The 27,642-nt window shown below is 42.4% G+C and overlaps 2 protein-coding genes across 8 annotated transcripts; one reads left to right on the top strand and one right to left on the bottom strand.

Annotated features, from left to right (window-relative positions):
- Positions 1 to 211: 211 nt before the first annotated feature.
- On the top strand, positions 212 to 10,460 carry CCDC90B (coiled-coil domain containing 90B). 2 transcript variants are annotated; one of them, XM_054003080.1, is made up of 9 exons: positions 212 to 510; positions 2,276 to 2,395; positions 4,525 to 4,628; positions 5,943 to 6,044; positions 6,657 to 6,698; positions 6,778 to 6,849; positions 6,931 to 6,984; positions 7,925 to 8,039; positions 9,193 to 10,460. In XM_054003080.1, exons 1-9 carry the CDS (start codon positions 417 to 419, stop codon positions 9,246 to 9,248), a joined length of 759 nt encoding a protein of 252 aa, XP_053859055.1. In that variant the 5' UTR covers positions 212 to 416; the 3' UTR covers positions 9,249 to 10,460. The 2 variants fall into 2 exon arrangements, with proteins under 2 accessions (XP_053859055.1, XP_053859046.1); XM_054003071.1 differs by lacking the exon at positions 212 to 510 and adding an exon at positions 599 to 713.
- ANKRD42 (ankyrin repeat domain 42) lies at positions 8,653 to 27,229 on the bottom strand. 6 transcript variants are annotated; one of them, XM_054002990.1, is made up of 14 exons: positions 26,151 to 26,458; positions 25,224 to 25,380; positions 24,674 to 24,837; positions 23,032 to 23,139; positions 22,596 to 22,715; positions 21,883 to 22,018; positions 18,848 to 19,048; positions 18,403 to 18,528; positions 16,633 to 16,738; positions 15,849 to 16,024; positions 15,347 to 15,473; positions 12,600 to 12,744; positions 11,301 to 11,420; positions 8,653 to 9,124 (listed from the first exon to the last, which is right to left on the bottom strand). In XM_054002990.1, exons 2-14 carry the CDS (start codon positions 25,237 to 25,239, stop codon positions 9,092 to 9,094), a joined length of 1,578 nt encoding a protein of 525 aa, XP_053858965.1. In that variant the 5' UTR covers positions 25,240 to 25,380; positions 26,151 to 26,458; the 3' UTR covers positions 8,653 to 9,091. The 6 variants fall into 6 exon arrangements, 5 of the variants coding, with proteins under 5 accessions (XP_053858965.1, XP_053858975.1, XP_053858993.1 ...); XM_054003000.1 differs by lacking the exon at positions 18,848 to 19,048; XM_054003018.1 differs by lacking the exons at positions 8,653 to 9,124; positions 11,301 to 11,420; positions 15,347 to 15,473 and having other exon boundaries at positions 12,662 to 12,744.
- Between the last annotated feature and the right edge of the window lie 413 nt (positions 27,230 to 27,642).

Raw genomic sequence — 27,642 nt, forward strand, 5'->3', positions numbered from 1 at the left:
TCACACAAGCCACTGAGATTTGGATTAGATATAAAGAAGAAATTCTTTATTGTGAGGGTGGGGAGGCACTGGCACAAGTTGCCCAGAGAAGCTGTGGATGTCCCATCCCTAGAAGTGTTCAAGGCCAGGGATAGGGCTTTGAGCGAGCTGGTCTAGTGGAAGGTGTCTCTGCCCATGGCAGGGGTTTGGAACTGTGATCTTCTCCCGCCACAGAGCGGAGCAGCCCCCACGGCGCGGCGCTGGCTGAGGGCGGACACGGCGCCCAGAGCGCTAGGCTCCTCCCATCCGCACGGGGGCGCTGCGCCGTCACCTCCGGCCGAGCCCTGCCGTGCGGCCGCGCACTACAGTACCCAGCATGCCCCGCGGGGCCGACCGGAAGCGGCAGTGAGCGGGCGGAAGTGGAGGGCTGGGGCGCCATGAGGGGCGTCGGGAGCAGCGGTGCCATCCGCGCCTGGGCCGGCCCGCTCCTGCTCCCGATGCCGGCCCGGCTGCCCCCGGCTCCTCGCAGAGGTGAGAGGCGCCGCAGCGCCGTGCTGCGGCCCCTCGGGGTGGGTGGCTGCCGGTGTCGGGTGAGCCCGGGCCGCGTCTGTGAGCGGCGCCGGGGCTGCACGGGGCGCTGGCCGGACTCGGTGTGTGGGAGCGGCCGCGGGGCCCGTCCCTGAGGCGCTGTGTGAGGGAGCGCTGAGCGCCTTCCCTCGGGGCTGGAACAAGGGGTGAGTTCCACGGGCGGGGGCAGCCGGGTGGTGTTCGGGACGGGAGGAGTTACCGGGGTGCAGAAGGGCGTCACCCACCGGTGTCTCAGGTGCGCGTTTCTGGAGTGGTTTTCTCAGCTCCGGCCTGGGAGAGGAGCATCCACTCGAGACTGCAGGAGTGGAGCAGTATGGCCACGAGCAACCAGAACTGTAATATCAGCTTTCTTGAGATGTTGTCTGTGCAATGTAGCTGTTCAACCCAGCCTATGCGTTTAGAAGACAAGAGCCGTGTGTTTAAAAGCTGGGACAGCTCCATAAAAACAATGTTTTAAATTGGTTTTCGTTATTTGTATGTAGCATTTGGTGCATCTTAACTCTAATATTGTCATTAATAATACAGTGCTGTGGCTGGTTTAGTTATAGTCAGATCTTTATAGTATTTGTAAGATGGCACATAACTTGATTTATGGCACAAAATTATAAATTCCCTGTCATTTAAATGTTATAAAGCTTTTGAGTAAAGATCTGGGTAAGACACAGAACAATTTGGTTAAGGAAGAGAGACAGCAGTGCATATAGTTTCAGATAAACAGATGAAGAAGTAACAGGGCTGCTTAGATAACAAAGAATTAATCAGAGCAGAATCTGTAATACATGAAGGCACACAGACATAAGGTGAAGAGAAACACATGCTTGAAGTAAAAGTAGGAGCAGCAGTGAAACTTGCTCGTGGGAGGGCACATCATAAATAGAGTGGATATTTAACTAATACTTGAGGTTAACTAATACCTCTGTAGAGATTAGGTATTCCTAATCTCTGAGGTATTACATACAAACATTGTATCCCTTTATTGCCCAGTTACTTTCCTGGTGAACCAAGAAATTAATTCATCATGAAAATAACACTTGCATATTTTTTTTTTAATTGTAGCTTTATGTTCACACAAGCCACTGAAAATTAGGTATTTGGATTAGATATAAGGAAGAAATTCTTTACTGTGAGGGTGGGGAGGCACTGGCACAGGCTGCCCAGGGAAGTTGTGGATGCCCCATCCCTGGAAGGGTTCAAGGCCAGGTTGGGTGGGGCTTTGACCAACCTGATCTGGTGGAAGGTGTCCCTACTGGCAGGGGGTTGGAACTAGATGATCTTTAAGGTCCCTTCCAAACCAAACCATTCTATGATTCTGTGATAAAATAAAAAGCTGTTGGAATTAAGGCTCAGCAATTTAAATAAAATAGCAATGAATACTTAACTGCATAAAGTCATTTAGTGTTTTACAAGTATGAAAATTATTTAAGTGATGTTTCCCAAAGATTATAAAATAATTGGCTGTGGGGTTTATTTGTGCTGTATCAGGATGCTTGTCTGTTGTACAGTTACGTGAACACACTTCAGACAGATCTGTAAGTCCCATTTAATGTAAATTCCGTGTGGAAAAGGGTTGATGGTTTCTAGTGTGTGCTGTAACCCAGCTTTTTGTTGCAACATCCATGCAGCTTTTCTGTGATGAAAGAAATTAAAATAAGTGTATTGCATAATAAGCCAATCAAGGTAAGATTAAGGCATGTTTGGTTATTTCCAGGTTTTGCTGCCACGTTCGTCAGGAAGTCATATGATGTCAGAAGAGTTGATATCACTCCCCTGGAGCAGAGGAAGGTGACTTTTGATACCCATGCTTTAGTGCAGGATCTGGAAGCCCATGGTAAGTGATATCAGGTAAATAATTCAAAGGAAAACTTTTAATATTAAGTAGTGTAACTTTGAGTGCTGTCAGTTTCCCCCGGAAAAAAAAAAACATGGAGTTTTACTTTACGTGGAGTTTTACTTTAAATCAGTTGAGAGTTCTAGTAACCTTCAGTGAAAATCTTTTCACAAGTTTATGCAGTCCCTGAGCCACTGTAAACTGATTACTATCCAGAACATCCTTTCTCATGGAACTTCAGACATCCATGTGGTCTGTTTATGCAGAATCTGGCATCTGTGAGGTGAATTTGATGCCCACTCAGCTCTTCTGTGGGAAGGAGTGAACATTGAATCTCTCGTGTCACTCAGGATTATGCAAACTTCTGTCATACTGCCCCATCGTTTTCCAAACAGAAGAATCCTAGCTTGTTGCTTTTTTCCTGAAGCAGTAGATTTTCCATATTTTTGATTATTCACTATGACCTTCTGTTAATATTTTCTGCTTCTGTCACATTCCTTTCCATTTCATGTTTTCAGGGAACAGTGCTGGCATTACTTGACACCTGAATGTCCTATGGATTTGCATAGTAAAGTAATGTTGTGTCCACTGTTGTGTTCTCAGTTCCTTTTCCTAGTCATTCAAAGGGTCTGGTTTGCTTTATTCATCCCTGCTGAGCTTTGAGCTGATCTCTTCATCAGACTAGCAACTATCTTTTAAAATACCAAGTGACAGTAGAAGCTTTGTACTGTCAGAGGTTAGGATTGTTTCCACTATTTGGGTCTAATAATAATATGTGTTAGTAGTTAAAAGACACAGAGTAATCTGCTAACTATGTTTATTTTTATCATGCTTGTCAGACTTGACAGCCTGCACTTCCCTACATCTCTCTAGAACTGCTTTTTAAAACTGGCACTTTTATTTTCCACAGTAGGCTGTGAAATGTTACTTGTCCCAGAGACTGATTCAGCAATTTCTTCTTCAAGTTCCTTTAGAACTTGTGGGGTGAAGTCTGGTGCCAGTTGTTATTCAGTTTAATTTGTTCTATAACTTCTTCAAATACTTCTACCATGGTGACAGGTCTTTATAGGTAAAACCACAAAAATAAGAGAGCCATTTAATTTTTCCCAAGCTTTGGGCAGTTTTCAGGCTTCAGTCTCTTACTTACATATATTTTTCCTCATTTTCTAAACTTTCACAAAACACAGTAATTTCTTGCTGTGGAGGAAGAACAACATCAGAAATTGGCAAGAGCTTAAGTAGCCCTGAAAATTCAGACAAACTGAAGCAATACTATCACACTTTGTAGTGGAAAGAAGCTGTTGTAAAACACATGTAGCTTTTTTAGACATGTAAACCAGATACAGTACCAGTATTTTAGAAGGGTGCAGTGGCATAGTTCTCTAAATAACGTACCTTAAAAGCATTTTTCGATGTTAATTGACCCCACTTTATAGAATGGGGTAGTTGAAACACAACATATCAGTCAGAGTGCTGGAAATAAATCTCTAGGGCAAAAGCTCTCAGCACTTGACCAGATCTGACTAAAATGAGAGCAATTTTTCTTCCCCATTATTCACCATGCATCATCTGTAGCACTTCAGATTTACACCAAGCTACAGACAAAGTGTACTTTTTATCATCAGAAAGCAAAAATCCCAGTTTGAGTTAATTCTGCAGGCAATGGATGCAGCAGTTTAAAAATCAGTTTTGCCTATGATCACTATAAAAATCTCTGCAGGACAGTTCCAATATATGCAGAATTACTTGTTATTACTCTATAGAATGCATGCTTTGTAGCTCAAGGTAAGTTCGGTTTTAACAGAATTTGTGAAAGGTCATTATGAAGTAAAGTTTTGCTGAATTATTTTTATAATGCATGAACGGCTGGATCTTGTATGAAGAAATTTGGTCTTTCTTTCAGCTGCATGTCTAGACTTCCAGTACATTAAAAGGTGCTGTGCTTCAGATTTTTGCAGCATTAAGTTTTTTCTAGCTGAAGTCATAGTGCCTGGCTCCTGGCTGTCAGTTCCCAGTCATTGTGTGAATTCCCATGTGCTGCTGTGGTTAGGTCTGGCACTTGAGCATTTCTTGCTCCTAATACAGATTTTAATACCACCTTAACTTGTCGTCCTTCAATTATCCCCTAGGCTTTGGGAAGGAGCAAGCACAGACCATCGTGTCAGCGTTGATGACCTTGTCTAATGTCAGCTTAGACACCGTCTACAAGGACATGGTTACACAGGCCCAGCAGGTAAAACCTCATCTGTGCTGTGTAGCTGTAAAGGCTTGTGTTGCATCTTTAAAACACAAGTGAGCAGCTCTCTCTAGTACTATAAATACCTCCCTGTGCCAGGTGTTCCTAAGTTTCACTTGGGATTTTAACAGATAGTTATAGGGCCTGACCTGCTTCCACTGAAGTCTGACTACTTAATTGAACACAAAGAAGTTTTTACCATTCCTGGGAAAACTTTGGTTGCATTTACACGGAGGAGCTAATATGCCTCATGCCATCTTAAAATATTCATTATCAATACTAACTACACTATAAAAATCAGTGTTTCTGTCTAATGCAATTCCATGCCAATTCTGTTCAGGATGCTTTGCATGTAATAGGATTTTCAAAAAGAAAGGTTTTCATTCTGATGAAAGAAAATCACAGAGACAGAAATTCTTGTTTTCTTCTGTGATTTAGAAGGGGAAAAAAAGTTAGACAACTTTTATTACAAGTAAATGCCAGTAAGATAAAAATCTTAGAAGAAAGGCTCAGCAGTTCAAATAAAATAGCAATGAATGCTTAATTACATTAAGTAATTGAAGAAGAATAGCACATAATTTCAGCCTGCATAGCCTTCTGGAGCAATGATCAAAACCATCACTGTGCATCAGAGAATCCCACAGCAATGTGTCTTTTCCATGCTAAATAGTAGGGTAACTTCCATATGCTGGGTGAAGGATATTGCTTTCACCATTTTAAAATACTGAGCTTCTTCCTTTATTTTCTGGTTTGGGTTTCTTCCTGTTTTTATATGTAGTGGTTGAATTCTGAACTTGTTAGTTCGAACCCCAGGAAAGCTTTCTCAGTGCATTTCAGCAGTGTTTTACTTCTGTCCATCAGACTTTGAAGCTGGCAGTATAATACTCATATCATTAAGTCTTTGGCTTTCACTGGGTTTGTAGGCAAGAAATGGAAGTGGTTAGTAAGAGCTGCATTCAGATCAACAATTAATGCTTCTGAGGCTACTGAATGTTCATTGAAAGTGGAAGAGACTGCAGGACTGACCTGTAGTTTCAGGTACATTTCATTTCATCCCTACTTGGACTAACACCTCTGACCTTTTTGCTTAAGTGCAGAGTTGGTGTATTAAAGCAACAGAAAAAGCAGAAAACTTGAGTCATTCAAACAAACTGCTGGTATTAAATTGTCTGTTTCTTTCACATTCTTCTTAGGGAGACTCCCCACTTTTGTGCTTTGCAGTAGCTAATTTCATCATTTCAGACCTAAACATTTTTTCTTTACTTGACAGAAAGAATGCACCTTAATCAATGGCATGTTTTATTTTTAAAGGAAATAACTTTACAGCAGATAATGGCACATTTGGACTCGATTCGAAAAGATATGGTTATCCTGGAGAAAAGTGAATTTGCAAACTTGAGAGCAGAAAATGAGGTACTAATACATATTTTCATTAAGCAATTTACTTTGTTGCATTTTACCTGATGTACAGTTTTGTGAACAAAATATAAATGTAAAAGTAATTCTGGATGCTTTAATCAGAATTGAAGAGTCTGTATGCTACAACTTCAGAGATCACATAAAAATATGTTTCACGTGCTATGACCTGCTCAGATATTCTGTAAAGGATTCTAAGATGTGTACATTTTTTTCATCTTCTGTAACTTTATTTAAGGGTAACTGCTAGTTTCTGGCCATTAACCATATAGTGCAGGTAGAGGAATCAGCCATTCCTTTGCAGCAATTTAATTAATTTGGTGATTGAGACACATTTTGCTTTTACTTCATGGTATTTTGGTATTTCTCTGCTGTCTTTAGACTCCGAGTAACAAGATCATAATTCTTACAAAATAATTCCTTTATTTTGAACAAAATCCCAGCAGATTATATATGCCTGTGCATCCAAATACATTAGTTAGGATATTTAATCAAGAACAAATTTCCCCATTGTGGGGAAAAATGCATGGATGCAGTGATAACACATCACTGATTCATTTGGTTATGTTTCCTGAATTTGTAAGAATCTTTTTTCTCCTCTGCCCTTAGAAAATGAAAATTGAATTAGATCAAGTTAAACAGCAGCTAATGGTAAGTAAACAGCAAGTACCTACACACTCCCATTAGGGAGAATAAATAGCTATTTTCATAATCTTAATTTGTTTTAAAGACTGAAACCGGTAAAATCCGAGCTGACAGCAAGCTAGACATAAACCTGGAGAGGAGCAGGGTGACAGATATGGTAAGTTGGTCTGTGAGATGCCCTTATTAGCTTTGTGTTGTGTTTCTGTTGGTATAGCTGTGATTTATTTTTTATTCGCAGTTTACAGATCAGGAGAGGAAACTGATGGAAGCAACTACAGAGTTTCATAAAAAAGTAAGTATTGAACAAAGCAGGATATAGTTATGCATTGCGTGTTATGTAAACCCCAAACTTTGCTGAAAGCTAATACGTTTATGGGTGTGGTAAAGCAAAAAGCCAGGCTCTATCACTCAGGGCTGTTGCAGGTGTTTCTTGCCTGTGGGATCCACACTAAACTCCAATCAGCAGAGGGAGGCATTCCAGTCTTGTCCCTCACTTCCCAAGTACCTTGTCACAGGCTGGCACAGCTGGGATGTGAGCTATCAAGCTTCCTTTTTCCCAGTGTCAGCTGATGTGCTGTACCACAGGGATGGTGCAGGTGCCTACAGCCAAGCAATTCAAGGGCTGGAAGTCCCAAAGCAGCTAGAGGACACCAAAGTCTAAGGGGCTGAAGAGGGACCATGTCCTAACTTGAGCATATCTTCCATTTTTGCGATATGCCTTGTGAATGCTTAAAACTTTGTTTTTCAGAAATGCAGGAATACTGTTCTGTGTACTGTAGAATATCTCTTTCAGGAGGCACTGGCACATCAGAAACAAAAGTCTGTCATGACAGTGGCAAGACAGTGGCACTATATGATTGCCCAGAGAAGTTGTGGATTCCCCATCCATGGCAGTGTTCAAGGCCAGACTGGAAGGGGATCTGAGTAACCTGCTCTAGTGAAAGGTGTCCCTGCCCATGGCAGGGGAGTAGGAACGAGATGGTTTTTAAGGTCCCTTCCAACCCAAGCCAGTCTGTGATTCTATGATCACTGAAGTTTTCTCTTGTCTGTCTCTATCCCTTCAGCAATCTTCCAAGATTGTATGAAGCAAGTTTCTCTGTCTTCTAATGTCTCTTAGCAGTGATAGGTTGGAAATTTTCTTGTTGCTGGTAGCATGGTATTTTAGTTCAGCTTTGGAAAGGTGAAGGGGCTAGAGACCATTGTCAAATATATGCTGTCTTCTAATATTTCAGGATGCAAATACCAACAGCATTATCTCAGAAATCAGTAATAAAATTGACACTGAAATAGCTTCCTTAAAAACACTCATGGAATCGAATAAACTTGATACCATTCGCTATTTGGCAGGTATGTGACAGGCAAAGAGGTGAGTACTGATACTGGATTGTGGCTGTATAAAATTCTGTGCAGGGGTATATGCTAAATGAGGTCAGCTGTAGCAGCAGACGACTGGGATTGGGTAGAGGAGATCTCTCTTTCCCTCTCTAGCTGGAAGAAACGTGACAGAGAACACAGAAGAGTTGGGGGCATGCCACAGTAGGACTAGGATTGTGCCCAGAACTGGGATAAGGACAAATATGGACATGGTTTAAAAAAAAAAAGCCTAAATACCTTACCCAGTTTGACAGTACCTCTGCTTGCTGCAGCAGCCACTGACGTGATGGAGTTGCTACAGAAGTTTTGCTGAGGTCATTTACGTTACCCTGAAGGTTTGCTGTCTTTCAGGACTGGTCTTGAGAGTGACCAGTTCTGCCTCCCATTGTGTCTCCACAGACACACAGTTTCTGTGTGGCAGGACTTGTACTTTCCCCTGCCAAGCAGAGCTAATTTCAGAATGCTTGTTTTGCTTGTTCAGAAACATAATTTGAGATGAGTCTTCTCAGTATGTACATAACCAGTGAAGTTTTTTTTGTGTAGGAGCTGGATAAAAAGAGTAATGCATTATATTTGGAAGTGAGAATAAGTTCAAAGGAAAATGTAATTAGCTTTATTCTAACTCTAATTGAAACAGCAGCATAACAAATCCAAAAGACACCTCATCAAGCTTCAGGACTGCTGCCGTGTTTGACAGCTTATTTTCAAATTCATTGTCATTTTGGTTCCATGGGAAATCTGGAATGTCTAATGTGAGCCCTGGTGTAGCCAGCTCTGCTGTAGTGCAGTTTCCAGTAGCTGGGTGACAATAGTACAAGCCCCTGTAGCCTGTGGTGCTCTGAGGTATTCAGCATAGTTGGGATGTGTCCCTGAAAACATGGCTCCTCAGGCTGCTGCACTGGGCCTTCCATCTCAGCACTGCTGCTGTGCAGGGTACGGCATCTGAGACCAGCCATTGGCTTCTGGAATTGTTCTGTCGCACCTGCAGCAATCTGGGAGGTTTAGGAGGCTCTGCTCTAGAGCTGTTAATTCTTCCATCTGTTTGCAGCTAATTTCCTCTATGGATAAAGTGGTAAAACAGCATTCAGCTAATTATTCTTTGTGTTTTGTTTGGTTTTTTTAACAGCTTCAGTGTTCACTTGCCTGGCAATAGCACTGGGGTTTTACAGGTTCTGGAAATAGATCTGCTTGGAATGACTGCACTAAATACAGACAGAAAAGGCCACCCAGGCAACACTGCTTTGACAATAACCTTGGCACCTTTTGGTTTTGATATTCTTCCTGTATAATAAAAGTGTTTTCTGAATATGTAATAATAAAGATCAAAATAAATGGGGGGAAGCAGCCAAACAGTAATATTTCATTGCCTCCTATTCAATACTGTATTTATTTCAAAGTATTTCTTAAGCTATTCTAATATCTTTTAGAATTAAATTTGTTTTCTTTCTGGAAAATTCTCACTCCCAGTTCATTTCAAACTGGAAATATTAAACATTTTCCCTTGAAATGGGAATACAATTCCCAAATTAGAGCTCCCAGTATGGGTATGCTAATACCAGATTCAACCTACCTAAACTGAGCGAGGTAAATTAATCTTGAACATAGGTTCAGGATTTTGCCTCACTTTTTTGATGAGTTGAAGCTTGGCCCTTTGGGTTTTTTATCTACACTCCTGAGCCTTTACTAAAGAACCCTTTTTTTTCCTTGAAAAGTGATTTACATTAATTCAAAATCTCATGTAGAGAATGTCTCTATAGATTTTCTTTAGTATGTCCTGCAATTTCTGTAAGCCCAGAGGTCAAAAGAATGGGAAAACTTCTCTGTCTTTGCCTTTCCAAGGGAAAATGCACAGCCCTGGGGCAGATAAATGCTCTTAACTTCCCCCCTCAAGTAGTGCAGAGTATTTCTAAGAAACCTGCACATATTTTCTGGGCCTAGCATCTGGCTTTTAATACGGAAATACTCAAAATATCACTGGTGCCAGGGTGGTGGTGGTCGTGATCCGCCTCCAGGCTCTTTAGTAATCCTGTGGGACACACTGACCCTCCTGACCACTCTGCCTTCTGCAAGGACTTGACAGCTCCTGTTGCAGAGTTGCAGCACAGGTGGATGCCTTCCAAAACTGAAGCAGTTCCATATTGTTGAGTACAAATGCATATGCTTGGTTTGATTCTTTTAGTATAATAATATTTTTTTAAGTCTTTCTGGATTAACTTTGAAGTAAGAATAGGCCTTTTATGGGCTAACAACTATTGTAGTATTGACTACTGGCAATTTTTTTTTATCGCTGTTTTATTCTGTTTACAGTTGAACTTGCTGGTATTCTGCCAATATATATATTCTCTGTATTAAATTATTTATCATAATTCAAGAAAATAAAATTAATTTCTTATATTTGCTGTCTGGCTATCTGAGAATTTCTGCATGAAAGTTTAGCACCAATGGTGATGCAGGAAATAGCTCATCTGGTGCAGCTTGTCACAACCATCATTTCACACACCCTGAACTAGGGTCTTGATACAAGACATATGGTAAGTCAACACGCCTCTCCTTCATGGTGCACACAAAACCATGGATTTTTATTTTTCAGTATCTTTGAAATTCTCAGGGATTAAGTTTTCTTTGGTACTAGGGAGAGGACAGATCAGGACCGACACACTAAAATAATTACCTTGTAAGTCTCAAAATTGGGGTTCCAGAGGGAAAACAATTTCACAAGAGCAGACAGCTGTTAGAAAAGCTTTTATATGTGTAGTCATTAAATGGTTTTTAGGTCTGGAGGAGAGGTCAGGGTTGCTATTTCTAACTACAAGCTGCCCCATAACTTAGTAAACCCTTCAGTCATGAGTTAGACTCAAGAGACTGACTGCTGCAGGTCATCTGGCACCTCACAAAGGAGTCACTTCCTGCGTTCTTTAGGAATGACTAAAGATGAAAATCAAGGGGCCTGGCACCTCTCTGCAGCTGAGAAGTAATTTTCGCATCCACTATTCAGCTTCCACACCAAATATGCTAGGAGGTAATGTGCACTTTTTCCATCCTAAGGTGGCAGTACAAAATAGACCAGTGAATGGAGATACTTTCCTCAGAATTATGAGGGCCTGTGACTTTCCTGTTGTTAAGCCAGAGAACTAGAGAACTAAAAGCAGTTCAGTGAAAGGTAGAGACCCACAGCTCATCGGTGGAGCTAGGCTGTGCAAACACTTCACATTATCTGGAATATTGCTTTTGTACCTCCAGTCTGCTGCCCCTCCTTTGAGGTTCGTTCCTCAGTGTAGTCGCACTCCTCCTGGGCTGCACGCTGACTGCTTCTTTATTTTCATCTTTGCAAGACTTGGCCATTGTCTCAGCTTCCTGAAACAAGGAACATTGCAGCTATTAACAGCAACCACTGAAAGGATGTGAAAATCTGGGAGTAACCACAGAATACTGAGTTGAAGCTGAGGGCAGAGCATAGTCCCAGGGCATGGGATGGCAGCACAGCAGTGTGAGACTTGAAGGTCCCTTGGCTGTAGCAGTCACTCAGTCAGAAAGGCTGCTTGGTTAGAAGGGGAAAATTACAAAAAAAAAAAAAACACAAACCTGCCTAATGAAAAATACTGACAAAGAAAATGTTTGCCAGCCTGGCAATCACAAGGCTGAGAAGCAGAAACATCCTTGAAAAAGTGCAGCTGGCCTCTATGAAATACAGCTGCGGCACCTAGCATCAGAGACCGAGATTCCACCAAGAAGCACAAAAACAAGGGACTGCAGAGGCAATTGACTGAAAAGGTGAAAATAGTCTGGGAAATAAAAAATGCTCTGAAAGAACAGAAGTACCATCATCTATTGCCTGTACAGGTGAAAAGTAAAAAATTAGAAAATTAGAAACATCATCATCTATTAGCTGCTTGCAGTGTTGGTGTCCTCTTCCCTCTTATGTCTCTATCATAAGAGCTTAATTTTTAATTCAAAATAGAACCTCTGTCTGAGAACTTCTAGTGCTGCACGTACTGTTCCTTTCCCAAACAGACTGAATTCTCTCCATGAATTTTCTATGAGATCTTGGGCTCTCATTCAGTATGCCTGACTGACTCCAGACACTGTGACATGGATCAAGTCCCTGTTATTGACTTTGTCCCTCTCTGGGGACCCATGGCAGCGATCTCTACACCCATGCAGGCTGGGTAGCCCTTTAGGTGGTGACAACACCTCTCCTGAAGCACCATTTCAATCTCAGACACCAGGTCTCAGCCAAGGGGAACTGCCAGTCACTGGATATGCAGTATGGAAGTACTTGGGATCAGCCCACTCCTTAGGTGAACAGCAGTGCTTCTCTGCCAGGGTACAGAAAGAAACCGATACCCTTTCACAGCAGCGACAGGGTCAAGGCCAGACAAGGGCTCCTGCTCACTTCAGCATCCCGAGCTGAAAGCTGTAGCACATCTTCTCTAGTATTTCCTAGCACTGTGCCCTCTAGTAGAGGGAACAAACGCACACAAGCAACAGGCAGTGGCCTCTGTGCCACGCCCGGGGAGCTGCTGTGGCACTCACCGCGGAGGCAGCAGAGGCGGGGCGTGTCTTCCCTCGGCCCTCTCGGAGCTGGTTTATCTCAGCACGGTAATCATCCAGCTGGCTCTCCAGCTTCTCCCGCCTGACTCGCTCATATTCAAGCTGGGCCTCCAGCTCCCTCACAGCCCTGCCAAAAGCAAAGGAGACAAGCAGAGCATGAAGTACATCCAAACCTGCCCCGGCTGCTCCACGTGGCGCAGTGCCTTTGCCAGGGAACAGGTCAGTCACGCAGAAAGCAGCGCAGCACGCCTCACGCCAGCTGTGCTCAGGCTCCGGACCCTTGGTGACAGCGCTGAGCAGCAGCTTTCCTTCCTCGGCTGCCAGCGGTGCTCAGCGCGATGGGACCACGAGATGGAGCCGTCTGCCCACACACCGAGCCCGGGCCGCGCTGCCTGTGACCAGGCCAAGCTCCAGCTGCGGGGGAGGGAGAAGTGCCCGAGCAGCAACGAAATTATGAAACAGTGAAAAAGCACAAAGCCGACAGCATTCTGGAAAGGTCAGGGGCAGCCTTCTCATTCACATCTGGTACTTCTACATCCTTCCTATTGATTGGCTTAGGCACGGATGAGGAATACTCAGATGACAGCTTGCATGACTGGCTTATACACAGTTGCACAAGATCTCACTGGTTACACCCTCAGCGGCTCCTAAATTATTTGAGATTCCTGGAACTGTTTAGCTGACACGTAATTCACACATAAACTGAGTCTCTGGAGTTGAGCTGGCTCTCTCATGTATCAGGATGAATTATCACAGCTACAAAAGGATGGAAGATCAGTAAAAGGAAAGGGGAGAAATCTGTCCTATGCATTCAAACAGCACAGGAGGAAAGCTCTCAGCAAGACCTACCATGTTTCCATGTTTCCCAGAGTGAGGAATTCCTGACTCGGGCCCTTTGAGCTACCAGTCAGCCTTACTGACACTGCAAGAATGGCCTGTGCTCAGGGGACAGTTGACTTCTTTCCATGCTTCCAATTAAAGAGGCACAGCTCCCAAACCGTGTGGCACACACATGATGACAATTTCCTGCAACGAGCCCTGGTTAAAGCACTGTGAAGTGATTCACACCAGGCCTCTTACAGCCAAAAAACCTGGACTAAAGCAGAAATCTTCAAAATCTGCTACAGTGGCCTTCCCAAGTGGCAACTCCTGCATTTAATCTAGCAAAATAGTGTTGTCATTAAGTATTTTATCAATAATGTGGTTTTCTGGCCTATGATACAAGCACCTTGGGGTTTATCTACAGATAGGTACCCTGAGAAGGGTAGGCAGGTATTCTGAGAAGCCCCATTTCTTTTCAAAAGAAGAGTGTGGGGCTAGGGATGCTTTCTAGCCTTCACAGGTGGGAGAAACCCTTCAGAGAACCTCACCATTTTTCTAGTTTAGCCACACATGCCACAAAAAGCAACACCCCTTAAAGAGCCCCAGCAGAGCCTTCTAATAGACATTGCTAGTTTTTGAGCAGCTGCTCTATCCAAAATGATCTTTCCTGTCAGTATTCAACAGTAACTTTTCTATCATTAAAACCAGATTGCTCTGACTTTTCAATGTGGGCATCAACATCTAAGCTGGTCACCCTCTCTAAAACCAGGAGAGACACTTCTAGAAGTGATGAATCTCATCCTGAAATATGTCTAATTATGCCCTGGAAGTGCCTACATCTCTCCAAGAAGTTGAAAAAGGAGCTTATGATAACTAACTCAGACAGAGGCGTCTGTTACCTACTGTATACATATCAAATTAAGCAAGATGGACTTTCAGCATGAGCTGAGTCAAAGAGTGACCTGGAACCAAATGAAATTCTGACCTCAATTTCCTGGCTCAGATATGGCTGTAAAACAAAGTACTTAATTGCAATCTGTGACACATATTATCTGCTCCAGATCCACAGACTCCTAAGTCTGCTGTCTTCTTGATGGCATATAAGCCCCCCAGACAGTATTCTCTCAGTGACCAAATAAAGACAGTGGTTTGGGTTGGCCCAAACACATGATGGAAGTGGTTATCTACAGAGACTGAGAACAGCCAAATCTTTGGCAGAGTTGGAGACAGGCCTGTCTTTGGAGGCTGCAGTACTGTTAAATCTCTATATCTTTGATAGCCTTTTCTTTGAAATGTAGACAGTCTGTCCATCAAATCACCTGACCAGCCTAACAGAACCATTGATTTAATAGAGACATTGAGAATTAGATCTTATGAACAATGCTTCACATGCAAAGGCAGGTTTGCTGATAGTTTTTTTCCTGTGGTCTGGATACAAGCTAATCCTTTCTTGAGCACAGAAACATATTGCCAATGAACAGAAATTTTAGCAAGTCACTGAATAATCTCTGCTGCATATGCACTTCCATCCAAACCATCCTAAGACTATTGCCTATTTTCAGATTTCCTGAAGGGCATACATGTCTTTGGCATCCTCAGAGGAAATAAAACAGCCAGAAGCTAGCAGACCTACTGCACGCATCTGCAGAAAAACCTGATAACTGAACAGATGATCTTGCACAAGAATCATGGACCTATCAAGCAATTGTGTTATGGGGCTGATCCTGGTAGTAGAAGTTTAGAAATGGCCAGGCAAATTGCTGCAGTTCATTTCTTTTGGCCTGGTTGAAGTTGGTAAGTGGAAAAGACAGAATGGCCAAATGCAAATTTGAGTGTAAATCAGCTTTAAAGGAGGATTTAAAATGGGCCCCACAGAGTTAAACATTAGCAGGGCAGAATGACCTTACTTCTCAACTTTCCTTTCTTCTTTTCTCATCTTCCTGTCCTCTTCAGTTACTCCCCCCAGCTGTCTGTAGTTGCTGTAGGCAATTTCTAGAAGTCGCTGAAGCTCTTTAATCTTGTGATAGGCCCTTACTGTAAGACAGAGTTCTCTAGGTAGGTAAAATGCAAGAAGACAGTCATGCTGAAATCCAATAATCTGGAAAATAAGTCTCACAAACATAAGAGCAGAAATCACTGTTCAGCAAACACTGAGCTACACCTGACACCTACACAGCAAACATGTAAAAAAGAAATAGCAATCCAACACTGTTGCACCAACATGGATTAAAATGGTCTAACAATTATGATCTGATTGCCTTCTGTGTGCTTTCTATTTCAATTTGTTTGATATCCTGTCAACCATCTCATAAGAAAAAGATCAGAGCAGTTGGCAGGAACTATCCTAGTTAGGACTATAATGTCTTGATAACTTTTGCAAACAAGGAATGATGAATATAGAGTGCTTACCGCGTGCATTCCTTTTCTCTGCTTTATCCAGGGTTAAATCTTCTTTGCTATCTGTACTCCCTTCCACACCATGTATTTCAAAAAACTTGATGTTGTTTGCATCTAGTTCTTCATCACTAGAGTTACTGTTTCCAGTTTTTGGTGTCAAAAGTTCCACAGCTGCCAGATGGCCAAATCTGCACAGACAAGAGTTAAAATCTGGAAAAACACATGTGGTAGAAACTCTCAAACTGTCCATGCTCCTCCCATTTATCTGAGGGGTTTCAGGACTAAAGGAAGCACTGTACACACACTACAACTATCTATCTACTTTTTGTAGTATTCTTATGGCATGAGCTCTGCCTCGATGGAATCTTATGACAATGGCTCCTACATCACAGGCATCTCTTTCCTTTGCAGGGTTTCTTAATTGAATCTCATTAGAATCTGCATTATTTTTATTAATGCAAAAATCAGCTGGCCTTTGCTACTTCTCATTTACTTTCTACAGCAAACTGTGAGCATACGGGCTCAAAACTGTCCTCTTGCAAATGAGCTAGTTTTCCTCTTTTGTGTCTGAGCTCACTAAAAAGAAAATTAAATTAAGTGAAAATTAAAAGCTTTTATAGTTACAAGGTTATAGCTACAATAAAGTCTTGCTTATCACTCAGAGCTGGAATTCATGGTCTTGATCTGTTTTTTCTCCATCACTGAAAATCAGGATTAATTCCAACAAAGCTGACATGATATTGATACACAAGTAGTAAGTAAATAAGTGTCAGAGCTACAGGATATGTACTGCTACCTCTTGGCTACATCCTTTGGAGTCTCTCCAGCATCATTTGTAATGTCACAGTCAGCTCCCATTTCAACCAACCACTGTAAGCAATGGATATGCCCCTGTTCAGCAGCTAAGGGAAGGAAGGCATACACAAGTCAATTATATACAACTGAAGTGTTTCAAACCTAAAATGTCCTCCTCTTGCCATTATTTGACATGTCAGAAATTGGGTTCAGTAAGACACCACAAGGGAGATACTATTTCAAGAGGAACCTGTGTCAAGATGCTGACAATCACTTGGGTACACAGACTTTTGGGGAAGAACATGCAGTGTGGTTTGGTGACTCTTTCTAGTTCTAGAAATGCACTGGCAGCTCTTGCTGAACACAAGCTAAATTAAACTTGCCCAGTCTCATGTACAGAGCACAAGACACACAAATAACTGCTGCCCTAGTAAGAAAGACCTGCATGTCACAGTTTGGCAGCCAAGAGCTGTCACCTCTCCCTGGCTTTGGGTTCCCAGGTGTCAGACACAGCTGGCTGCCCCAGCCTATGGTGTGTGCTGCTGTCTCAGGAGAGAGAGCAGGGCTTTGTGCTGGAGCCAAAGGTACAGCATTTCTTGGGGCACACACTCAAGGCAGCACCTCTCAGCAGCATCCTAACACATATGATGTGCCATGGCCACTGCTCCCACCACGTGGTGCCAGAAACAATGTCTCACTTATGGAAGATGGTATTTGGCAAGACTAGATGAAACTGTACACTGATTTTCTCAAGGAAGAATAAATCCATTTCTTGACAGCACTCCCTTCTGGATATCTTTTATATTTGTTTTCTTACTGAGATAAGAAAATGAAGTTACATCATCAGCATGTAAACACTGGGGATGAAACAACTGTAGGTCAGCATCATTCCGAGAAGAGAAAGTGGAATTTTTAAATTGCTACATATCAGTTATTTTAATAGGAACTTCAATTATGTTTTGTAAAATTCTACTATATATCTAGTCAAAAAGAAATGTAAGAAATGTGCTAAAAGCATATTACAAATATGCTTCCCTCTTTCTTAAATCTTTTGTTTCTTCTTTCAGACAATACTGTGAAACCCCAAACACAAAAGAACCATTTTTTCTGGTTCAGCAGTCCACTACATGTCAAAGTGTCAACCAGAAGTTTACCTTTCTTCACAGCATCCTACCAAATGACTTTGTTGTGGTTTTTACAATATATCCCCACAGTACCGATGTGTTCAGTAAATAAAGGCCCAGGCCACAGTACAGATAATTCTTATACTTAGCCAGCCAGATGTTTCTAAAAGCAACATCTTGCCTGATTAAAAAAAAAAATCATAACTATTTAGTTACATTAAATTAAGTGAAAATTAAAAACTTTTATAGCTAGAATACAACCTTGCTTATCACTCAAAGCTGGAATCCATGTGCTTGATCTGTTCTTTCTCCATCACTGAAAATCAGGATTAATTCCAACAAACCTGACATGATATCGATATACAAATAGTAAATAAATGTCAGAGCTACTTAGTTTTCAGTTTAGATGCTGATTTCTCTTCATTGTAAGCTCTTTTTCCTTGACTTGAGCTTGGTTATATTGTTTTCAAAGTGACCCAGGCACACCTACATTACAAAATACGGGGTTTGGGGCTGCCTTTCCAAGCCCTCAAGAAATGAGATGCTGTTTGTCATTAAATTTATCTGATAAGCAGCCACTTGAAAAACAAAGTAAATGAATCAGCAACAAAGAGTAACAAGCTGAAACACAGATCATATTTACTGACCTTTGTGCAGGAGAGTGGATCCCTTATTGTTCCTCTCATTAATATTGACTACTCCACTTCTCACTAGTCTTCTAACCAGTAACAAGTCCCCGTTAAAAGCAGCATCATGAGCTGGGAAAGCTAAAACTGAAAATAAAAGGCACATGTTTCCAAGCAGATACCAGCAGTTCTACTGAACATGTCTCACAGCTCACCTCTCTCATAGCAACTTATATATGGACACTTCAGAAGTAGCAAGGATAATGCTCCTTAATCAGCTGAAATGCAGCTGTGTAACCATCAGTGCTCACCAGACACTTGACTAAACAAGTCTTCGTTATGGCTACAGGTATCTCATACAGTGAAGAGATTAATTTCACAGACCTGAAATAACAAGTACACCTTTGTGCACTTCTACAGAATTATACATAATGCCTTTTTTAAGTGTATCTTGATCCATACTCACCTTCCTGTGTCTCTGGATGTTCCTCCTCATTTTCCACACCATCAATATATCGCAGAATATTATCTTTGTAGAACCGTTCAGCCAAGTCCCTTGGAGTCTCTCCATGGTCATTCCTGGCTTTCAGAGTGTGCGTAACACTGACCATTTTCCCGACCAAGAACTTAAAGCAATGCAAGTGTCCTTCCACTGCTGCCAGATGTGCTACAGCACAAATGAAACAAAGGGTGCTAGAGCTGAGCCCTGCTGCCCACTGAGAAAGCAATGCCCTCACCACTGGTTAGAGCTGGTTCATCTACCAGCACGTGAGCCATCCAATACTGCACAAGGGGAAAAGCAGCCTCAGCTGAACTGTGGATGTTCAGCTCCCACCCAGGACAGAGTTCAGCTCTAGGCAAAGGAGGTAAAGCTGCCAAGGATGGGATCTGCAAAGATGTTTCCCTGGTGGAGCTGACTGCAGGAGACAAAACAGACTCCCAACAGAGCACTGAGGCCTAGCTCAGAGAGTGCACTGCTGGGGCCTCACTTCCCCAGGAACATGGATCTCGCTGACCCTGCTGTCCCAGGGATATTCCTTGTAGGTGGACAGCAAGCAGTGTCCTTGATTAGGAGCTAAGGCCATTTCTGCTTTAGGCTCTACTGTGCCACCACAAACAAGTTGCATCACACCCTCGGTTACCTCACCTATAAAATGAGGACAGTGAGGATAGGTGTTTTACTGGACAAAATATTTGAAGGTACATTCCTCACCTGACCTTCAGGCTATGCAGAGGCTTACTTATTTAATATTACTACAGTGCTGGGCCTACAACAAAGTAAGAGGTACCAAACACATGCTGACTCGTTTGATGTAAGTAATATCCTCTAATCCCATTAATGAGAAGAATTTGCCAAATAAATGCTTATTATGATCTATCACTCCATGAAAATGCTCTGTAACAGCTGGTTGATGTTCTAGAGGCAAAAGGATTCATTTGTCTCCAGGTAAGAATCTCACTATCTTCATAGTCAACAAAAAATGTACCCAGGACTCAAAAAACCCATGTCACTTCATTTCTGGCACACACAAGTTCTCAATAGCAAACCAAACCATCCACAGCTTTCCAGAGCATAACTGCTCTAAAAGGTCATGGACATTGGTTTTACAGCAAGATGACAATACCCCTGTACAGATGATTGTTAAAATCTGAGCTTCACTGAAATAAGGGCAGATTTTGCCATTGTCTGAATTTTAGTCAGTGAGTTAGGTTCTCAGGGAGAAGGGAAAAGAAGGGTACTAAAGGTAAGTCAGCTAGTGAAAAACTGACTCAACCCTTATGAATCCATTTTCAGATACCTAAAATCTGTTGGGATACCAACTTCTGTGTTTCATCTTGTCTTTTATAAAACCAGACTAACAAGTCAAAAAATTGTGTCTGTGAAAAATATTTAGAATAAGTTTGACTAGTGAACAATAAAAGAAGCATGGACATGGCCCAAAATGAATACAGAGAGAAAGCAAATTGAAATGTTCAGTTAATAAGCACAACCCATTCTGTACATTGAATGAGCCACAGAATTGTTTTTTCTTCCAGAATATTAGCAAGGAAATTAGCAAAGATAGTTATACCCCTTGCTGTAACACACATATACAAAAGATGAAGCCAATTTTTAAGTTTCAGGTGCCTGACACAGCAACCTCAAAAAATTTCTTTCAGTATTCTCTTAGGAAAAATTATTGCACGGTTCAGCTAATCTTGAAGCTGAAGTGTGTAAAGATAATTTAAGTAAGTTCACTTTTGTTACATAAGCAGACAAGCTGGTTTGCACAGTACTTCTACTAATCTGTTACTAGCCATGTCCCAAAATGTCCTCTTTCCTTTGGAAGATAATATGATCAAATGAAACAGAACAAAGGTTGGACAATCAAGTTTCTGTAGATGTCAAAATACAACAAAACCAGTTTTCTACTAACCATTTTATACAGAGCATTTAAGCAGAACTGTGCTGGCACTTTCTTTCTCTCCACAGAAGTCTGTTATCAGGGAAGTGTTCCCAAACGCAAATAAAGCTGCCTTCCATGCTGCCCCCCAGGGTGCCTCACATCATGACCCCTTATTGCTAGTGCACCAGATCTCCTGCTGGGATGCAGGAGCCTCACATCCTTAACAAGACCCGGGTTTGAAAACACAGCATGGCTATCTGTTTCCTAGGTAAGTAGTTCTTAGTAGAGGGTAAAAGGTTTTAAGAAGGGATTTATACAGTTAACTCTATACAAGTTATAGAGAAAAACATATGCTCTTTGGAACAAATAATGTGACAAACCATAAGAAGGAAAATGCTAAAAGGAAAAGGATACAAGGAGAATCCAAGACAGGAACAATACCATTGAGTTTACAGAGGATATTGAGTGGTATATTAGGGAGAGGGATACAGTGGTATGCTAGGGAGAGGGATACTGGAGAAAATACAAAAAGCAAGGAACGATTACTGGCAAATTTTTATGCTGAAGTGAATACACTGATAATTATGAAAAGAAAGTACAGATAATCCAGAAAAAGCAGTATTCCAGAAATCAAGATGAAGAAATCACAGGAAAATGAAAACAACTGTTCTACAAAATCAATTAAGAAACAGTGGGATACAAAAACTTGCATGCAAACACACCAGAACCTCATCATACTATCAAAGTTAAAAAGTAACACCTAGCAGATGAAACTGCCTCTCCCTCCACCTATCCTTCTCCTGTGACCTCCACTGGCACACGAGCTCTATCACACACACAGGAGATGCTGCTCACCTGCTCCCAGTCAGGCTCAGCCTGCTCCCCATCCCAGCATTTGTGAGCTCTCATCCTTGCTAGCAGCAGCAGGAAGTGAATGGGATACTGTCACCAACAGAGTACCTCCCATCATTAGAAAAATGGGCTATCTATGTTGATTGCATGGAATCAAATAGCAAATGTTGCTGCTGTGCATTAGTTATAATTTGTTCAATCATCACATTTCACAACAACAATAAACCAAAGGTTTAAAAACATCTGATTTATCCTGACATACCTGGAAGGTTTCCATTGTTATCCACATCATCTACACATGCTCCCCATCGAACAAGAAGCTGCAAACACCCCAAGCGACCATGAAAAGCAGCATAATGAACAGGTTTCCAGTCATTCCTGTCCGAAACATTTACATCCTAAAATGAAAGTAGCAGGTTAATTCACTCACTTCTGAATCCTAAGACACAAGACAAATTTTATATATGGGAATCCATATATATTCTTTATGTTAAATTATTTAAATGAAACCAAATAACATTTTTCAAAGTTCATGCATTATATGCAGTTCCAGTTTCAAGACAGGTACTTTTCACAGGTTCTTGCTTTTACTTAATACACTTAGAAAAGGTGCATTTTAGGCATGTTTTTATCATCATAATGACTTGCATTGGTCATTATTCCTTAGATATGCACCTTTATTTAAGTTTATATCTCCTTTACATCTGCAAAAAATTACCATCACCCCAGTACCTGATGTTCATTTAATGACATCCTCAGATAAAGGTGATTTACTCACAATATTGATTCTACATTTTTTCATCATGTCCCTAAATGTATATCACAATCTAAAAAACCGGAAATTTACCCACGGAATAAATTCCCCCACAGTAATTAATTTACAGCCCTAAATCTCAGTTTAAGCGAGGGAGAGTTTTGCTTGGGAGAAGCCGCCGGGCTCTGGCAGTGCAGCAGGACGGCCGGCAGGAGTCTCACCGCCCCAGTGCGCAGCAGGGTCTGCAGGGTGTACGAGTGCCCGTGGGCTGCAGCCAGGTGCGAGGCCGTGCACCCGCGCTCGTCCCGAGCTGCTGCGTCCGCTCCGTTCAGTAACAAGGCCTGAAAGAAATGCAAAGCACACGTTCATTTCACAAGCTGAAAAAGCAAACATTTCCTAGAAGGATGGTTTATGATGACCAGCAGGATAACTCTGGGCTGACCTCAGGGGTCTGGTATTGCACGAAACAGATCTGTTTGCACAGACAGCACAAATGAGTGCTCTGGTTTGAAAATGACTAATTTAATTTGACATGTCAAGACATCGAGATGAGCTACTCATAGCTCCCTGAGGGGTTCCCTCAGCTGATTTTCATAATGAATTTGTCCAGTCTTAAGGTCTGCCCTACTAACTTTGGCTTGAGAGTACTTGCAGTACCTGCATGCAGGCGTCCTGGCCTCGGATGGCCGCAAGGTGAGCCGCTGTCCAGCCTCTCACAGTCACACGTGCGGTGTCAGCTCCATGCCAGAGCAGCCACTGAAGGCACTGCTCAACAAAACCAAAGGGCTTTTTACTTAATTATTCACATCCTGTCTCTAAGGCACGTTTCAACTAGAATTTATCCATCAAAGTTACATTTAAAAACAGTGTTGGAATACTTCCTTATGGAAATAGGAGACCCCAGAGATACTGCCTTAAACAGGTATTTGTGCATTAGGAAGTTATGGGTAAGTTACACTTCCCAGGTTTCACCCAAGGGTACAAAATGTGCAAATAACCTACTAATTCAGATCCTAGCATCAATGTTACAGTATCATTTTACTCTTCCAGATTTAAAATGTAATCTGTGACAGTATCCATATGGCATGAGGTAAAAGCTTTGGAAAAAACAATGCAAACATGCTCACATGAATTCCAGCTAAAATTACTGGCAGGAAAAAGATCATGTACTAAATTTAAAGCCTCATTTAATTTATTAGGCTTCTTAGGCATATGTAATCCCATCTCTCTTCTCATCCTTCCATGGCCTAGTTTTGTTTTATTCATCTTTTTCCAGCAGATATCATTGCTTGCAATGGAAAGCTTCATGAACTATCCAAAGACAGCTAGAGGAACAGTTAGAACTTTTTATTACATATTACTATGATTTATTATCTTCTTTCAGGCCATCTTACAGCTTCCTCCACTATTTCTGCCAATGAGCTTAGTGACAAACAGATGACAGTAATTCAATAAAGTCCAACAGACTGACTGCAAAGTAGGAGAGTCAAATGAAAAATGGCAGAACTTATAGAGGCAGAAAGGGTAGGTAAGCAATCTGGTTTTGGGGCTGACATGATGATTAGCATTTTCTTGACAGTGTCTCTGCATTCCAGAAGCAGCTTTGCACTTAGCAATTCTTGAGTCTAGCAAGAACTTCACATTTTTTCTTTTGGGACATGAATGGCCTTGCTGCTTCAAGTTTAGACTGCCATGAACAATGAACAAGGAGGCTCCAAGAAGAAGGAGAATGTTGTGCTGAACACAGCAATTCGGTCCTTCTGGAAGTTTAAAATATTAATGCAATTACCTGATGATTTCTCTACCACTATTCAACATTTTCATTTATTAAAATATAATGTATTAGGACTATTTCTACAGAGAATGAGGCATGGGACATTGGTAAGCAGAATGAACATATTTTCATGTCACTTCTCACCTGTTTCAGGCACCTTCAGAACATTTTACACATCCTACAGGATTTTATAGGTGTCTCAAGAGAAGGAGAAAATGCAGTAGACACAAAAGAAGGTCATGAGTCTGAAAGGGAGGCCATAAGGCACATTTTGCTCAGAGTAAGAAACGCAATGATTTCATAAAATATGGCGTAGTTGATTAGGTAAATTGCCTGGGTCTTCAGAAAGAAAAAAAATAAAATCAAAAACCCTGTACTCCTGCACTTGGTGAATATATTTAATACGAAAAACAAGCAGAGATTATTGATTCAGTCTGATCAAAGTAATGCTATGTTCAGCCTCTCCCAAAGAAGGAAATATGGACTTATCAAAGCCCAGCTATGCCTATTAAGGTAATGTTTTACCTCCAGACTTCCCGAGTGGGCCGCACACTGCAAGGGTGTGAATTTGTGAACTACATCCACCTCATTAATACTGGCTCCACTTCTTATCATCGATGCAAGCTGTTCTACATCCCCAGCTTTCACTGCTTCATGCACACTAGTGTAATTTTGCTTCTTCTTGACAACTAGTGAGGAGTAATAAAAGGGCATTAGTCCACTGCTTAAATCAGCAACATTTAAGAGATAGAGAATGTGTGATGAATCAAAGAAATATCAGAGTTGGCATTCATGGCACAGAATCAAACTCAAAATGTAGAAGCAGCAGGATAAAAGAAAAATCTTCTGTCACCAGGCCATGGAATCAAATAACCTGTGTCCTCCCTTCAGGCCTTTTCACTGATTAACTACATGACTGGAAACAATGAGAATTACATATCCAAACCCCTTGCAACATCTTGATACCTGGACAAAACTTGTAAACAGAAATATGAGATGTAAGTAGATTTAATGGCCAAGGGGGATAACTTTAGATAGTCAAACATGAAAGGAACCTAAACCAATTAGTATTCACCTTCGGCAGTAGTCATCGTTCCGGTACCAAAATGCACTAACGCTATGATTACATTTCACACTGCTGGAACTCCTGAAGAATTGGGCTACTGTTTAGTAAGCCAAGAAAGCATAAAATTGAAAGTCTCAAGGTATTAGTGCCTCAGCTCCGCCTCCACCTGTGGAGAAGAAATGGTAGTAGCAGTTAGCACTGTTGCACAATTCAAGGTAAAAAAATATTAAAGAATATAAAAGAGATATTGCACGGATGTGTTTGTCATATTTGTAAAAAAGCATTAGATATAATTAAAACCATCCTCTGCAGTTTACCCGTGCCTATTTTCATGTAATCTGTAGTGTGATAGTAGAGCTCGGGCAGATTCAGGGTTGCCACAGAGAGGAGCAGGGAGTGAAGCTCCAGCTCTCCAGTCTGACAGCAACACACCCTGTCTGTGCTGTAACACACCGCTGGATCCACCTCCACCTCCCCAGCATGGCAGGCTGCATCACTGCCCTGCACGAAGCCTAGAAAACTTCAAAACCAGGACTGCATCCTGCAAAACACTGTACAAACAAACAGCAGCAGCACAGAAACACAGAATAATTCCAGCGGGAAGGGGCCTCAAGAGGTCATCTAGTTAATTTTTTGAGGTTTGAGTTGTTTAGGTTATTTTAAAGAACAGTTTCACCAGGACATAATTTTCCCCCAAGGATGTAATTGCTCATTATACCAAGTGAGGGTTACAGACTTCAGCCGAATTACACAACATCACAGTTGTGTACTGATTACACTGCTCGGCAAAGTTCTAATGTGTTTAACACAATGTTTCGGTACAGCAAGTTCAAAGCAACTTTTTTTGTTTTTTTTTCCCTTAACCCAGAGGAAAAGCAAACAACAAGGCCCACCAGCAGAAAGAATTTTGTCTCCCCTCTCCCTCTGGATACTTACTACTGCATGGAGACGAATGCCAAGGGTGGGTGGCTGCACTGGCTTCTTGGCACAAGACATAGGCAGCAGCCTGGGACTGAAGCTCAGAAAAAGCTGTGAATATCAGTTTTGTAAGAAGATACATTGATGTTCAAAGCGAAGGGCAGGCTCCATAATTCTAGTGCAATTTTTTTTTAACCAAAAACTGGTATCAAACACTCGTTCAATGTGCAGAAATAATTCAGTAAAAGCACTGAGATCGATACCTGCCCAAAATCCAATTAAAGAGATTAAGTGAAGAAGGATATGGCTCGGAATAGGGAAAGGCACAGTTTAGGTGCTGCGATGTTTCCATAAAACACAAGCCCAATCCCTCGGAGCTCGGCGTTGGCAGCAGCCGCAGGGCCGCAGGAGCCGCCGACCCGACCCGGCCCGTCCCGCCGGGGCGGAGGCGGAGCTGCCAGGCCCGGGACAGGGGGAGAGCCCGGCCGGCCGGCCTCAAACACCGCCTTTCCCCGCGCTTTTGGCGGATATGGAGCCTCCTCAGTACAGTGTGTGGATCCCGGCGGAGCCCCGTGTTACAGACCCGGAGGTTCGGGAGAGCCCGTCCCGCCCCGCGCCACAGGACCGCCGGCCACCCGCGGCGAGGGGCCGGGGGAAAGAGCAGGCGGAGGAGGGGCGGGCGGAGCGGTCTCACCGGCCGGAGCGGGGCACAGCCGCCCCTCGCAGCACAGGGGGCCGGCAGAGCGCTGTCGCCTGGAGCAGCTCCCTCCAGCTGCTGCTGCTCCCCGCCCCGGCGTTGCCATGAGCCCCGGGCTCGCCCTTCCCGCGGAGGAAAATGGCGGGCGGGGCGGGAGAGGTGCGGGCCCGGCTCCGCCGCACGGGCTGCGCTACAGCTACCCGCGGCTTTCCGCACCTTTAGGCAGCCCCGGGCTACAGCCCTCACGGAGAAATGTAACAAGTACCAATTGTCATCTCGGAACTCCCCAGTGATGCTCGGAGCAAGAGGTATTGAACCAGCTTGTGTTCTGGATGATCGGACTCCAGTCACGTTATGGGAATCTTTAACCCTCTTTTCTTTCCTGCAGTGACGTGATCCTGCTCCTCAATTCCCTTAGTCAATACCAGCTGGCACCCTGGGGGTAAGCCGGGTTCCTTTGATGGGGGGATAAAAAGGACGCTGTATTTCCAGAATCCTGCTTCCAGGATTCCAGATTTACAGGTGTGCAGTGATAATTACATGGACCAAGTGAGTTTAATGAACCATTTAGGGTTTAATTATCTTTGTCATTAAAGAGCTGTCATAAGGCCTATTTCTGCAACTTACAGGTCTCATTTTTGTTCCATCTCCAGTAGACAGAGTAATTTGTTCCCTTTTCTGAACAACTTTCTACATATTTAAAGACATCACATCTCTGCTCAGTCTCCTCTGAACTTCAGTTGGTGTGATTTAGAAGTTCACAGTATTCCAGGACACAAAGCATCATATTTGGGCCAGGGAACCAGGCTACAT

The sequence above is a fragment of the Vidua macroura genome, chromosome 2 (genome assembly GCF_024509145.1).
Source record: "Vidua macroura isolate BioBank_ID:100142 chromosome 2, ASM2450914v1, whole genome shotgun sequence".
In the NCBI taxonomy this organism is placed as follows: Eukaryota; Metazoa; Chordata; class Aves; order Passeriformes; family Viduidae; genus Vidua; species Vidua macroura.